A 14,224-nucleotide genomic window follows, 5' to 3' on the forward strand; every position below is an offset into this window, starting at 1 on the left:
TGTCTGGTTCTGATGGCTCTACTGCTGTGTCTGGTTCTGATGTCTCTACTGCTGTGTCTGGTTCTGATGTCTCTATGGCACAGCTGCTGTGTCTGGTTCTGATGGCTCTACAGCTGTGTCTGGTTCTGATGGCTCTACAGCTGTGTCTGGTTCTGATGGGGTTCTGATGGCTCTACAGCTGTGTCTGGTTCTGATGGCTCTACAGCTGTGGGGTGAGAGGTGAACCTGCCTGGTTTGTCTGAGGGTGTGTTTGTTTGTGGAGCCGCTGATCTGCAGAATGTGGACTTTCTGGTTCAGGTGAGAGAAGGAATGAGAGAAGAAAAGAAGAAGAACACCAGCAGACAATACAAGAAGAGATCTGAGTGGAGAGGAGGAGGAGAGAGATTATCCTCCCAGCAGAGTTTAAAGGAAAAAACACATCACAAAACTTTATTTAACTAAAGCTCTGACAGTTAACACCTCCATGTATTATGAATCAATGTAGTCCAGATGAAGTCAACATTCCCTCTGCAACATCTGAACAATGTAACGTAATAATCAAAACAAAGTAAGGTACCAACAGAAACAATGTAATGCAGCAATGTAACACGACGACATCAAGCAAAAACTGTAACAAAGTAACGTAACAACCAAAACAATGTAACACAACAGAAACAATGTATTCCAACAACGTACCATTGCAACCGGAAGAATGTAACGCAACAATGTAACAAGCGTAACTAAAAACAAGCACTTTTGGTGGACTTTCTTACGTAGAAAATGTAAAGTAATTGTTTGCTTTTGGTTCCACACGAACATGAACAGCGGTCTGAGTGAAGTCCTGTGTTGACCCGTCCATCATGCCTCCTACCTGCTTGTTATACTCTTTATTATAGCATGCAACTTTCAATTAATACTACATAACTCGCTCTGACTGAATTCAGTGGTTTACAGGAACGTACAAAGCCAACATTTCATCCTGGTGACTGATTCATGCAGCGAAGACTCTGAGAGAGGAGTTCTCATTCTGCCTCTTTAGATTTGACTTTTTATTTTTAGTTTGGTTTGTTTACTTTAGTTCGTCTGTTTCTCCTGATTCTTATTAAATAAAAGGAGAAAATAGTTTCCATAATGTTTATTCTGCGTGGCAGATTTAAGCTGAGGTTTCCGGACCGTCTCCACCGTGCGATGGTTCAGAGTGGGAGGCTGGAGGAGCTGCCAGCATTCACCATCTTGTTCACAGTATTTACTCTAATCAGTCAAATGAAATGTGGGCGTAGTTCATCGATGTTTGGATGGAGCATGTGGCAGCAGTGGTGTGGACGGACAGACGGGAGGAGGAGGAGGAGGAGCTCTGGAGGATTAAAGAGTTAAAGGACACTTGACCTGCGTGAGGCTTCTGTTCTTGCAGAGCTTTGATAACTCCTTCACAGTCGGTGGTTTTGTTACAGTGGCCTCTGAAACAGGTTCAACATGAAACCTTTTACATCCATTGTTCATTTACCTAATACCACTGCTGATGAAGTCTTTACTGCACACGGATACACTGCAGAGATTATAGATACGATGCATGTTAGATTATTATACTATTATTATTATTTCCAGGTACATTTGCACCATATTACATGAAGTAAAGAGGAAGTGAGTTGATGCTGATACCAACAGTCCTGATACGTGGTCAGAATAACAGACATTAGTGGAGTTACAGATCATAACACTCACGGTTCAGATCGGTCAAACATCGGATCAGCACAGACGGAAGAAAGAAGCAAATATCAGAAACTTTAAAAGATCCCTTATTACCTTTTTTTGCCACCGATACTTATGACCGATCATTGATGATCCATATTTGCAGACAGGAGGACAGTCATGTAGTCATTTTATGTGATGTTGTTTCTTCAACAGAGGGACTGAGCTGAGGGGTTTTTATATTTTATTATGAATATTATTATTTTATTTTACTAATTTATTTTATTTCATTTATTTTGTTTATGTTTTTCTTAGTTTCTTTTCTTTCGTTTTGTTATCTGCTTTATTGTTTTCATTGTTTCATGTGGGTTCACCTCTGACCTCAGTCTTTCTTTGTTAATCTTTCTGTTTTATTGCCAAAGCCTTTAAAGGTGCTCAATAAATAAAGTTATAATTAGTCGGTTGCAATCCACAAACCACAAGATGAGACGTAAACACTTTCCCTCATTCTGTCTCTTTAGATTTGACTTTTTACTTTTAGTTTGGTTTGTTTACTTTAGTTCGTCTGTTCATCCTGATTCTTATTAAATAAAAGGAGAAAATAAAGTTATAATTAGTCGGTTGCATTCTTCCACAAACCACTAGATGAGACTTAAACACTTTCCCTTAAAAGTTAAAGTCAAACTTCATGTGTAAACGTTGTAATAAAGTTTTTATTCAGGTGAGTATTTACAGGTGGAGACTCCACCTGTTCAGGTATCTGTTGATCTACGTCACAACCTACCTGTCCTCTGGCCCCGCCCCCTCGAGTCCCCGCCCACACCCCGCACCATCCTCCGCTCCTCTGCGGAACTCTGGCTTCCTGTGCTCGGGTTCCTCTCAGCTGCAGACTCGGAGAGCTGCGGAGGGTTGTTCTCCTGTCCCTGTCAGTTCCTCCATCATGTCTCTGCCGCAGCAGCTCCGGGGGGAGAGGTGAGTTTTTATGTTTTAGTTTTAACTTTTTATGTTTTAACTTTTTATGTTTTAACTTTATTTATGGCCCTGATATCTGTCAATAAAAGACCAATGAACAGACATGTCATTGTCCTACTAGTTGTTATATAACAATATGATATCCTCTTATTATTAACGTGAGAATATCAAAAAAAGAGCAAAAGTATAGTAATCTGCCTCTGCACTATACTTTTGCTCTGGTTTATGCTTTAAGATGCTTGTTTAAGAAAGGAGATGCACTGATGACTTCTGGTGACTAGTAGTTCTCTTGAATACCTATGTTGAATACACTTCCTGTAAGTCGCTTTGGATAAAAGCGTCTGCTAAATGACTGTAATGTAATGTAATGTAATATAACCGAGTTATGAAACTACAGGCTGACTGTGTGTTTGCAGAAGTTTTGTGGCGTTCCTTTGATTTTTCTTTATTATGTTGTGTTTTTATAATGTGTTTTATTGTTTTGCTCATTTAACAAAATACATGTAGGATGTAAAGTGTGTTAAAACTGCTCAAATCTGATCAGACATTTAAAGGCCTGTTTAATATTATAAACACCAAAGTTTCAAATCTAATGAATTGAAAATAATGAGCAGCAGAACTTCCATAAACCAGATTATCAGGTAAAGTGTGTAAAACGTTTCTTTTTGCTCAGTGACTTTGATCAGCTGCCTCATAACATCCCCATCAGCGCCGCCATCGCTGACATCGAGGAGAACAAAGGCTTCATTGACTACTTTGTAAGTTGACTAAACTTTTCACTGAACCTAGAAAAAGAAGAAGCGTATAGTTGTAACGTCTGTTTTCTCCTCCAGATGTTTGTGATTGAGGTGAAGACTAAAGGAGGCAGCAAGTACCTCATCTACAGGAGGTACAGAGAGTTTTTCAACCTCCACCAGGTCATCGAGGCCAAATACTCCCCCGAGGACCCGGAGCGACGCGGTCCACACACCTGCATCCTGCCGTCCCTTCCAGGTGAGCGTTCACAGATTCCGATTTCACATTGTTCACATTCCACGGACACATTATAAGCTGTTGAGATGGATTTTTCCAACAATAAAACATTTGTATACGTCCAACATGATGGACTGAAGTCCTTAAATACATCTGCTGGTTCTGATTTGACACGTAAGCATGTTTTAGTCATAGGCTTTATAAAAGGATGGATGTAGTTGTCATGGCGTCTCTCAGTGGTTTGTGGATGTTTTGAAGCCTCAAGTTCTGCATTTTGGCCGTCGCCATCTTGTTTTTTTGCAACCAGTAAACAGGAAGTGACCATATTAGAACTAAGGCTCCAGTTCTGAGAAGTGAAGTCAAAGCTTCATGTGTTAAAGCTGCATTCTCTCTCCTGTCCACCAGGGGGCGACTCCTCTGGTTGTATAGAAGTCTATGAGAAAATGACTCTACTTCTCTCTTGATTTATTCCCTCAGTAAACATTGTAAACATGAGTTTATGGTCTCAATCTCTAGTTTCAAGTCTTCTTCAATACAGCATGATGTTCATTTAGTAAATGATGCTCCATTTAGAGATGATGATGCAGACTTTCATGTTTTATACTCGCGTTCCAGATCCCAATTTTTCCCAAACTGCAGCTTCCTTTACAAAGTACTGACTGTTCCATGCAGTATGCATATATTTGGGTACTACTACTTCCTCATAACATGTCACCTTGATCTTTAACCCTCTCCTGCAACACAACGTGATGTCATCCATCAACGCAACGTGTGGGCCAATCAACGCCATGCAACAGCTAACTGCCAGCTTACTGTGTACTGTGAGTGGTGTAATGTCAAACCGCCGTCGCTGCTAACGGTCTGAACGGCAGCTAACGTCACCGGTCAGTGATTTATTAAGACCAGCTGTGTTTGAGTCAGAGTTACTTCATCTTTAGTTTCTATACTTCTGTTTGTTTGACAGCTTTTCAGTCAGTAATTGACTGGCAGCCGTGACATCACTTCACTGTAGAGTCAGTAGTAGTGTTGACTGTTTTAACACTAATTCTATTTTGAAACAAATGCTTTTAATTGAATTCTGCAGACTGGAACGTTTATCAATAAATGTCTCCTGAAGATGAGAAGCTTGTTTCTAATGAACTGATCAGTTTAGAGGTTTTGGTCCATTTGTCTTCCATAACACGTCTACTTTAAGACTAGTGGAAAGAAAACATTTATTTTACTTCTTTTATTTATTTATGTCTGTAGATTTCTCCTAAATTCACCAAAAGTTACCATTAAATAATGCTCATTTGCATATTTAAACATAACATTTCAGAAAACTTGTTATACAAAAGATAATCATCTTAATGTCAGTAATCAACTGGTGAAGTTTCATGTTGATATCTATTAGTTATTTTTTTACCCTATTCACCTGTAGAGTCTTCAACATGTATGTAATTTAACTAAACATATCTTTAAAGGACGTTTTCTCTAAATGAGTTTTTTCTCAGACTCTGATCCATAAATCTCCACTTCAGTAGCTCTTACATACACCAAACTTTACAGCTTCATTCCTCTCTATATTCTGAAGGTTAACACAGAGGGGTTTGTTCAGATATCATTCATAACCTGATTTATACAACATTTAGTACTGAAAACATTCCCTCTGTAAAGACCTTTGACTCTAATATGTCAACAGAATGAAACAATAATGTTGAACCTGTCTTTATCTAATGTTCACATTTATATTCTGGAACTGTGTGAACATTAGCACATATTCAATAAGAAAATGCCTCATTTGCATATTTAAACATAACATTTCAGAAAGCTTTTAACACAAAAAAGAATCTTCTTAGTGTCAGTAGTAAACTGGTGAAGTTCCATGTTGATATAAAGATGTTTCGGTCGTGTTTCCTCTTTAACTTCTCTACATAATCACGTCTTTCCGTCTAGTTTCGTGAGACTAAAGTAAAGTCAGCGACTGCTAGATTTTCACTCGTTGACCTTCAAACACGCGCTCTGCTCCTCTTCATGCATAGTGAGAGGAGGAGCAGACGGGTTCACGGTGACAGCTGGCTGCAGGAGGAACTGAAACCCAGCTGCACGTCTCTTGTCAGATATCACAAATCAAACATATATATATATATATATATATATATATATATACATATATATATATACAGTTGTGACGCTGAGTTTCATGTTTTCACTCTCTCTCTGTACGGCGGCAGCATATTTACAGCACATGTTTCTGTATAACAACGTGGAGCTGAGCGCTGCGTTACGACACCACAGCAGCAGAAATGTGCCGTGTGAAGAGTAACTCCTACTCTCTGAATGTTTATTCAGCAGAGTTAAAAGAGTTCAGGCTACTTTGTGAAGCACAAAGAGGAACAAAGGCAAGAACCTTTTAGCCTGAGGCTTCTGGTGTTTGCAGGTACGGAGTCCAATCTGGTTATTTCCTTTGGTCTTGATATTGACACGATACGAATGAGTTTAACTGGTGAAAAAGTGACAGGACGCGATCAGAGAAGACGTTTCTCTCTGTTGCTCTCGGGAACTCCACAAGTTGCATAATGGAGTCATTGGCTTCAGAGATTCACTGGTTCTTTCAGATACATTCTCACATTCACACACCCTTAATTGTCACATGTTTAATGCAGCGTAATGCTCATGATGAAGGCTGCTTAAACATGATGAGTCGATACCGATATGAACCATGAGGATATGCCTTCAATGGTGACGAATCAGAGTCCCAGAACGAAGACATTTCAACTTCCTCCCTCAGTGAACCTCGTGTAACGTCTCCTCTTCAAAAGGTCTTGAAAGCGTTTTGGAATAAAGCTTTTTCTCTTTAGTAACAGAAGTATCAAAGTGTCGGGATAATGTCGTAGTTTATCCTACGAGGTCTCCTTAGTTTGAAGCCGTACATCAGTGGACTGTAATAAGTATAATCCACAGAACATTCAGAGAAGAGCAGATGGAGAGAAGGACAGATGAGAGCCGGAGGGAATCTCCAGAGATGGACAGAGAGGGAAAAACAGCAGCGATGAAGGTTAAGAGTTTAAGAGACGTGAAGGAGTCCGATTCATTCATCCATCAGCTTCAGAGAGGTTCTCCTGGTGAGATACGTGACGGAGCAGAGGAACCAAACAGTCATCTTCTCTGTTCTGCTGCAACTCTTTGAGAAACCAACCAGACACCCTGCATTTCATCGTCTCCTCATACATATCTTACTGAAAAGGAGAGCTAGTTAGCATTAGCCATTAGCTGTTAGCAGTCGGTGGGCGTCACAGTCCTGCTAGGCTAAATAACAGCTTTGTTTAAACTCGCGTGAGCTCGTATTTATGAACAGTATTTATACTCTATGCACTGTTTGTCTTTAATATCTAAAACATCAGAGGACGAAAAAACTAAACAAACTCTGAAGAATCAAGAAGACAACGAGAGTAACCGACAGAACGCCATAAACCGACCGCCACAATGACGAGGAGGGGCTGTAATTATCTGTAAACTCATATCTCATATTCATAGAATACCTTATTACCTTTGTTTAAGCCCTGTAAAGAAAGAACACAACCCTCCACTGTTAAACTACACTTAACAACTAAAGTTAACGGAGGTTGCATTATGATGCGTTCAAGCTCTGGTCACTAAAAAAGTTTTGATGTGTTAAAATGTCATTTATAAAATGTAGTTTTTGGTTGGAAACTAAACTAAATCCAGTCTTTTTCACAGAAATATGAATGAGATATGAGAGGTGAATTATGACCTTTTTAACTTTGTTTGTTTTTAACGCAGAGATCTATATTTCAGAGCGTCTGTAGTAAACCTGTCACCGTCCAGCTGTGTTCACTGTGTCTCTGTTTGTCCTCTCGTCCTCATCTGCTCCCTCGCTCTCGTTTTTTTCACTCTGCAGCTCGTTGTTTTTTCCCAGAAGCCTCTCTGTGTGCGAGCGGCCGTCAGTGTCTCTATTGATTAACGGAGGCTGGAAGCCAAAACCTGCACCAACGAGAACCTGAGGGGCTTTAATGTGTGTGTGTGTGTGTGTGTGTGTGTGTGTGTGTGTGTGTGTGTGTGTGTGTGTGTGTGTGTGTGTGTGTGTGTGTGTGTGTGTGTGTGTGTGTGTGTGTGTGCAGACTGAAGATGCATACAGATTGATTTCAGTTTGACTGGTTATGAACGTAATACTTCATGGATGTACAGCTCTACTGCATTTTGAGATCATGACAAAGACATCAGTGTTGTTAAACTGAATGACATTAGGAACCAGTGGATGATATTAATATCAGCTATTTGTCAACGTCATAATCCATCTATGATGAGGAGTGATATATGCCAACACAGTCTGTATAGAAGAAGTTGACTTAGTCGTCTTGACGTCACTCGTTGGTTTGTGGACTGATGTTATGAAGCCACTGATTTGCCCTTTTGTCCGTCGCCATGTTGTTTTTTTGCAACCAGTCAACAGGAAGTGACCATATATGGACGTGGTCATCGTGACGTAGAGACGCCGTATACGTCTCTGGTGTCGACCTGTCAATCAGTGTGTAGCCCCGCCCTAAAGCATCCCCTGCTTTATGGTCTGTTTGACTCTAAATGGAGCATCATTTACTAAATGAACATCATGCTGTATTGAAGAAGACTTGAAACTAGAGATTGAGACCATAAACTCATGTTTACAATGTTTACTGAGGGAATAAATCAAGAGAGAAGTAGAGTCATTTTCTCATAGACTTCATTTTGGACAGGAGAGAGAATGCAGGTTTGACGACATCATCCACTTCTTATATTAAGTCTTTTGACAGTAAGGAGTCTGGAGGGAAAGCTGTAGAAACTACTCAGAGCTTAAAAGAGTACATCACCACGTCTGCAGGATTTTTGGGTTTAGAAAAATAATTTTATTGACGGTTTATATTCTCCTAAAAAGAGTCAAAGGTGAGGCAGTAAAGCTCTTTGAAAGATATGCGGTGTGTTTATTCTGTGACCTTTCTTTTTATAAAGTTAAAGTATCCCACTATAAAATATATATATATATTCCAGTCACAAGACAGCACCAATATTTGACTGGACAGATTTGTGACATGAATTCTTTATCACTGACTTGAAGGAGCTTCTTCAATGTCACTCTTCTATATCGGGGAGAGTTCAACTTTTTCTACAAACTCTGATTTAGCGTCTGCCACCGAGGAGTCTGCTGGATAATATTAGATGTGATGGGTTTAATTGCAGTGCCAGATCTCATCAGGACGGAGAGGGAATGAGAGAGATGGGGGGGGGGGGGGGAGGTCTGTGTGGTCAAATTGAAACACCACTCTCCGTTTTGCTCCGTCTCTCTTAATAGAATCTCTGTTACAGATTTTTTTATTCCCATTTTCAATCTAAGGAATATATCAGAGATACATGGGGATCTATTGAGTCTCTTTACATCTTATGAATCTTGTTTTGTGATGAATGCAACAGAGATGTTAGATGATAGAACAATGAGTTCAAGGTCAGCAGAGCGTTGTTTGATTCAGCGAGGCTCCAGCAGACGGAGAAATGTGATCCGATGAGTGAATGATTCATCACCGAGAGAGTAAAGGGACGGAGTGAGTTATCTCAGAGGAGAGAGGAGGAGAGAGAGGGAGGAGAGGGGAGAGAGGAGAGAGAGAGGAGAGAGAGGAGAGAGAGAGGAGGAGGAGAGAGGAGGGAGGGGGAGGAGGAGGAGAGAGGAGGAGAGAGAGAGGAGAGAGAGGAGAGAGGAGGAGGAGGAGGAGGGAGGAGGAGGAGAGAGAGGAGAGGAGGAGAGAGGAGGAGGAGAGGGGAGGGAGAGAGGGGAGGAGGAGAGAGGAGGAGGGAGAGAGAGGGAGGAGGGAGGAGAGGAGAGGGGGAGAGGAGAGAGGAGAGGGAGGAGAGAGGAGGGAGAGGAGGAGGGAGAGAGAGGAGAGGAGGAGAGAGGAGGAGGAGAGAGGAGAGAGAGGAGAGAGGAGGAGGGAGAGAGGAGAGAGAGAGGGAGAGGAGGGGAGAGAGGAGTGAGAGAGAGGAGAGAGAGAGGAGAGAGGAGGAGAGAGAGGAGGGGAGAGAGGGAGAGAGAGAGGAGAGAGAGAGAGAGAGGGAGAGAGGAGGAGAGAGAGAGAGAGAGAGAGGAGAGAGAGAGGAGAGAGGGGGAGAGAGGAGGGAGAGAGAGAGGGAGAGAGAGGGAGAGAGAGAGGAGAGAGAGGGAGAGAGAGGGGGAGAGGGAGGAGAGAGGGAGGAGAGAGAGGGAGGAGAGAGAGAGAGAGAGAGAGGGGGAGGGAGGAGAGAGAGGGGAGAGAGGGGAGGGAGAGAGAGAGGGAGGGAGGGAGAGAGAGAGAGGAGGGAGGGAGGAGAGAGAGAGAGGAGAGGAGGAGAGAGGGCAGAGAGAGGAGGAGGAGGAGGAGGAGGAGAGAGGAGAGAGGATAGAGGAGAGGAGGAGAGGAGAGAGGGGGAGAGGGAGGAGAGAGGAGAGAGGGGGGAGAGAGAGGAGGGGAGGAGAGGAGGGGAGGAGAGAGAGGAGAGAGGGAGGAGAGGAGGAGAGAGGAGAGAGAGGAGAGGGAGGAGAGGGAGAGAGGAGGGAGAGGAGGGAGGAGAGAGGGAGAGAGAGAGGAGAGAGGGAGGAGGAGAAAGGAGAACCAGAGGAGAGGAGGAGGAGGAGAGAGGGAGGAGGAGAGAGGGAGAGGAGAGGGAGGAGAGAGAGGGGAGAGAGAGAGGAGAGAGAGGTTTAGAGAGGGGAGGGAGGAGGAGAGAGAGAGGAGAGAGGAGGAGAGAGAGACACAAGAGGAGAGAGGGTCTGGATCTCGAGGGTCATTAAGACTGTGCTAATTAGATTTAACAGGCATGGATGAGCCTCCTGATTTAGAGCATGAGGAGTCCAGATATCAGCGATGAGGCTCAACATGTATTCTCCTCTAGTTTGGAACAAAATAAATGTGTTTTTTCTTTTAAATTACCATAAAACACAAAAGCTACACACACTGCAACGATACATGGCGTTCTTGTGGGTATTTAATAGGGATGTTTATTGGCGAGCACCTGAAGATATCTACAATATATCGCAATATATATTGTGATACAATACATATTGCAAAATAGAACAAAACATATAGAGCTGAAAATAACAACTAGCTGTACCACCTGGATAGTCCAATATGTACTGTGTATATGTGTGTGTATATATATATATTTATATAATACATCACATATTGATAATTCAAGGGGAAAAATTGCATCAAAGCTACTTCAGAAGGTATTTTCATTGCACATAGTTACTCAGAAGAGAAAACAATGAACTGAAATGCACAAGCCATGAAAGATTGTGCATATTGTATTTTTTTCATTGTGCATTGAACACACGTTAACTACATGTAGATGCCATGACCAACATAAGGAACACAGTGCATTAAGCTGTCCTTCTCATCGATGTCCCATCATTGTGAACATGTGTTCTCTTTTAGGAAAAGTCTTCATGGGCAACAAGAGGGAGATCGCAGAGAGCAGAATCCCTGAACTCAACACGTACATGAAGGTAACTCTGGTTTCCTGCAGCGTAGTGGGCCGGTCGCTGCTGTGGGTGGAGCAGCACGGTGGTGGAGCTGACGGAGCTCGGCGTGTAGGCGATGCCGCTCTGCCCCCGTGCACACACATCCCGTCTGACTGACTGTAGTTGTGGGACTTTTGACTTGTTTTCTGCTGAAGAACCCGATCAGGTTTCTCTCTCTCCCACTCACTCACTTCTCTTGTTGCTGCTTTGCTCTTTTTTTTATTCTCATCCTACGTGGTTCTCTCTCTCGCCCTCGCTCTCCTTGCTCTTATCATCTTTTTGGCTTCATCTCCTCTTTTTTTATTGTTTGTCCTCCGCTCTCCTTCTCCTCCATCACTGCTCCATCACTGCTCCATCACTCCTCCATCACTGCTCCATCACTCCTCCATCACTGCTCCATCACTCCTCCATCACTCCTCCATCACTCCTGAGACCCCTCTTGTCTCTTCTGACCTCTCTAACCATCCTCTCTGATTTCCCTCTCCGTCCACCTCCACCTGTCTTCAACTCAACCTCATTATCTCTCACACCCCCATCTCTCTCTCTCTCTCTCTCTCTCTCTCTCTCTCTCTCTCTCTCTCTCTCTCTCTCTCTCTCTCTCTCTCTCCCCCCTCCCCTAGAGATTGCTGGGTCTGCCAACATGGCTGTTGTTGGACGAGGCTCTCAGGATGTTTTTCTACCAGACGGATCAGGACGGCCAGCACCAACCTCGAGCCCTCCGGCGACTCCGCCCTCCGACACGCAAAGTGTAAGCACCTTTTTAACACTTCATCCTTTCAAACCACAGAGCGTTGAGAGCTGTGATGATGAGACAGATGCCACCAAGCTCACCGTTATTTTGCATGTTAAACTTTTTGAGAACAGTTTTTTAGTCGGATCTGAAGAGGCTCCTCTTATGCAAAGTGTTTGATGGTGCAGAAGGTGCATCCTTGGTTTCAAACAATAAATTATGAAGTGGGTTATTTTTTGTGCCCTTAATCAATTTGCATTTGCATTTCTAAGAAGTCCAGTGTCAGTAAAAGGAGCTCAAAATGTGAAATATCAGATCTTTACATCAACAAGATGGGAAATGGCCTCCTCATCTTTTCAAAGTTGCCATAATTGGTATTAATGTAGTGGCATTAGGCTTTTTAAGAGCCGTTCTCATCATGAACTTATGAATAGAAATGAACGACTTAGATGATGTTTAGATATTGAAGTATGGTGGAGCAGATGTGGAGGATTAAAGAGACCAAGGCCCTTCAGAGGAAGTAAACGATGGGAGATAATGGACTTTTCCTAAAAAAAGCGTAAACCTCAAAGTGCTTAGAATATTAGATTTATGTTAATAATTAAACTGGTGATGTTTAAGTGTTTTTCACAGCTTACATGTGTAGAAGCAAGAAAGAGGAAAACTTAAGCGGATATACAATCATGTAATATGATATTTGATATTGTATATCCCTTGTTTTCTAAGTATTTCTCACCTTGACTCAAACTCATCACATTTAAGGAGCTTTAAAGTGTTTGGATGCTCTTAAGAGAAGACAGGAAGCGTGAAGAAGACTGTAATAATGATGAAGTTCAGTCTACGACACTCTATTCAAGTATCTGAATCTTTAGAACAGATGATTATACGTTTAGACTTTATCTGGAGGAGTTTCTGCTCTTTGAGAAGGAAATAAAGACTCTACTGAGAGAAAACCATCCGTGAATATTAATATAAAGCACCAAATACCAAAAAGATCGTAAGGTAAACCTGCACCGATAAAACACATCTGGTATCAAAACAGCTGATGACATCACTGTTTTTGGCAGGACAAAAGAAAGCTTTGGAAAGTTTTGTTTTATCATCTCAGCTCAGGAGGATCATGAGTGAGTGAGTGAGTGAGTGAGTGCATATCTGTGTCTGTCCACTCATCTCCCATTCTGCTGCAGCAAACAGCAAACTGCATCATATCTGGTGCGTCTAGTTGACTTTTTATGGCCGCAGTGAAGCTGGCGAAAGAAAATGATGCAATCACGACCTGACCCTGGTTTCACAAAGCCTCCGCAAGTTGTCGTGCTGCTTTTTTCGTGCACTTTTTGTAACTTGCCGGCAACAAATAGTTCACCGATAGAAACACTTTTTACACGTCTGAGGATTTAACGAAGAAGGTCAGTTTTCATTTTTAGATTCTTTAGAAACAGGAGGTCTTAAAATAATCTACATTTGAGTAAATATTTAGTAGAACAATCAAATATTTTACAGGATATTTGATTATTTATAATACATTTAATACTTGACTTCTTTCTTTACAGGGTTTGTATAAAGGTGATAAAGTAGTTCATGAATATGAGATATGAGTTTACAGATGATTACATCTTTCCTCTCTATTGTGGAGGTTGGTTTATGGCGTTTTACCGGTTACACGGGTTGTCTTTCTCATTCTTCACAGTTGATTTTGTTCATACGTCCTCCGGAGTTTCAGAGAATAATGCAATGAACATTGCGTTAAGCATAAACACGTTCATTTATTCTTGTAACTGGAGCTCTATCTGAGAAGTCTCACGCTACCATGTCACAAGAGTTTAAACAAAGCTTCACACACTACGAGATAACACAGCTGAGTGCATCTCTGCAGTCACACCTGGAGGACACCTGATCTCTACTGAGTGAAGCTCTCTAGTTACACCTGTATATTAAATGCATGACTTTTATCAAAACCTAGTTTGATCTTTCACTTAAACGTGATATCTCAGGAACACATGTTGAGAATTTATTCGACAAATGTCTAAAAAGATAAAGTGAGTAAGTGATGACATTTGGTAAACTTGGCTTGTTAAGGATGACAAACAACCTGGAGGAGAAAATTCTAGTTTAATCTTTACTCAAACTGCGTTTAAATTTGCGTATGAGACAAAAACAGTAACGTACAAGTCATAAATATTTATATAAAATCAAAAAGCGAGGCTGTCTTTAGTTATAAAGTCCAATCTGATCCCTGAATCTCTCTCTTGCATCATAAATGCAGTTAAATAGCGAGAAAGGGAAAGAGGCAAGGACCCAGAGAAGCTCCTCCCATCGGCCCGTTTACGTTCCACTTCTTCTTTCTTAACGGTCGTCTCTCG

At 41.8% G+C, this 14,224-nt stretch overlaps 1 protein-coding gene across 1 annotated transcript in view; it reads left to right on the forward strand.

Annotated features, from left to right (window-relative positions):
* The first annotated feature begins 2,541 nt into the window (after nucleotides 1–2,541).
* Nucleotides 2,542–14,224, forward strand: part of ncf4 (neutrophil cytosolic factor 4) — a 29,027-nt gene continuing 17,344 nt past the window's right edge. Inside the window, exons 1-5 of the mRNA XM_054603801.1 lie at nucleotides 2,542–2,640; nucleotides 3,314–3,398; nucleotides 3,474–3,633; nucleotides 11,049–11,119; nucleotides 11,755–11,882. Coding sequence (XP_054459776.1) covers nucleotides 2,609–2,640; nucleotides 3,314–3,398; nucleotides 3,474–3,633; nucleotides 11,049–11,119; nucleotides 11,755–11,882 — 476 coding nt within the window. The 5' untranslated portion in view covers nucleotides 2,542–2,608. The remainder of the gene's footprint in view (nucleotides 2,641–3,313; nucleotides 3,399–3,473; nucleotides 3,634–11,048; nucleotides 11,120–11,754; nucleotides 11,883–14,224) is intronic.

Source organism: Anoplopoma fimbria, chromosome 9, assembly GCF_027596085.1.
Source record: "Anoplopoma fimbria isolate UVic2021 breed Golden Eagle Sablefish chromosome 9, Afim_UVic_2022, whole genome shotgun sequence".
NCBI lineage: Eukaryota > Metazoa > Chordata > Actinopteri > Perciformes > Anoplopomatidae > Anoplopoma > Anoplopoma fimbria.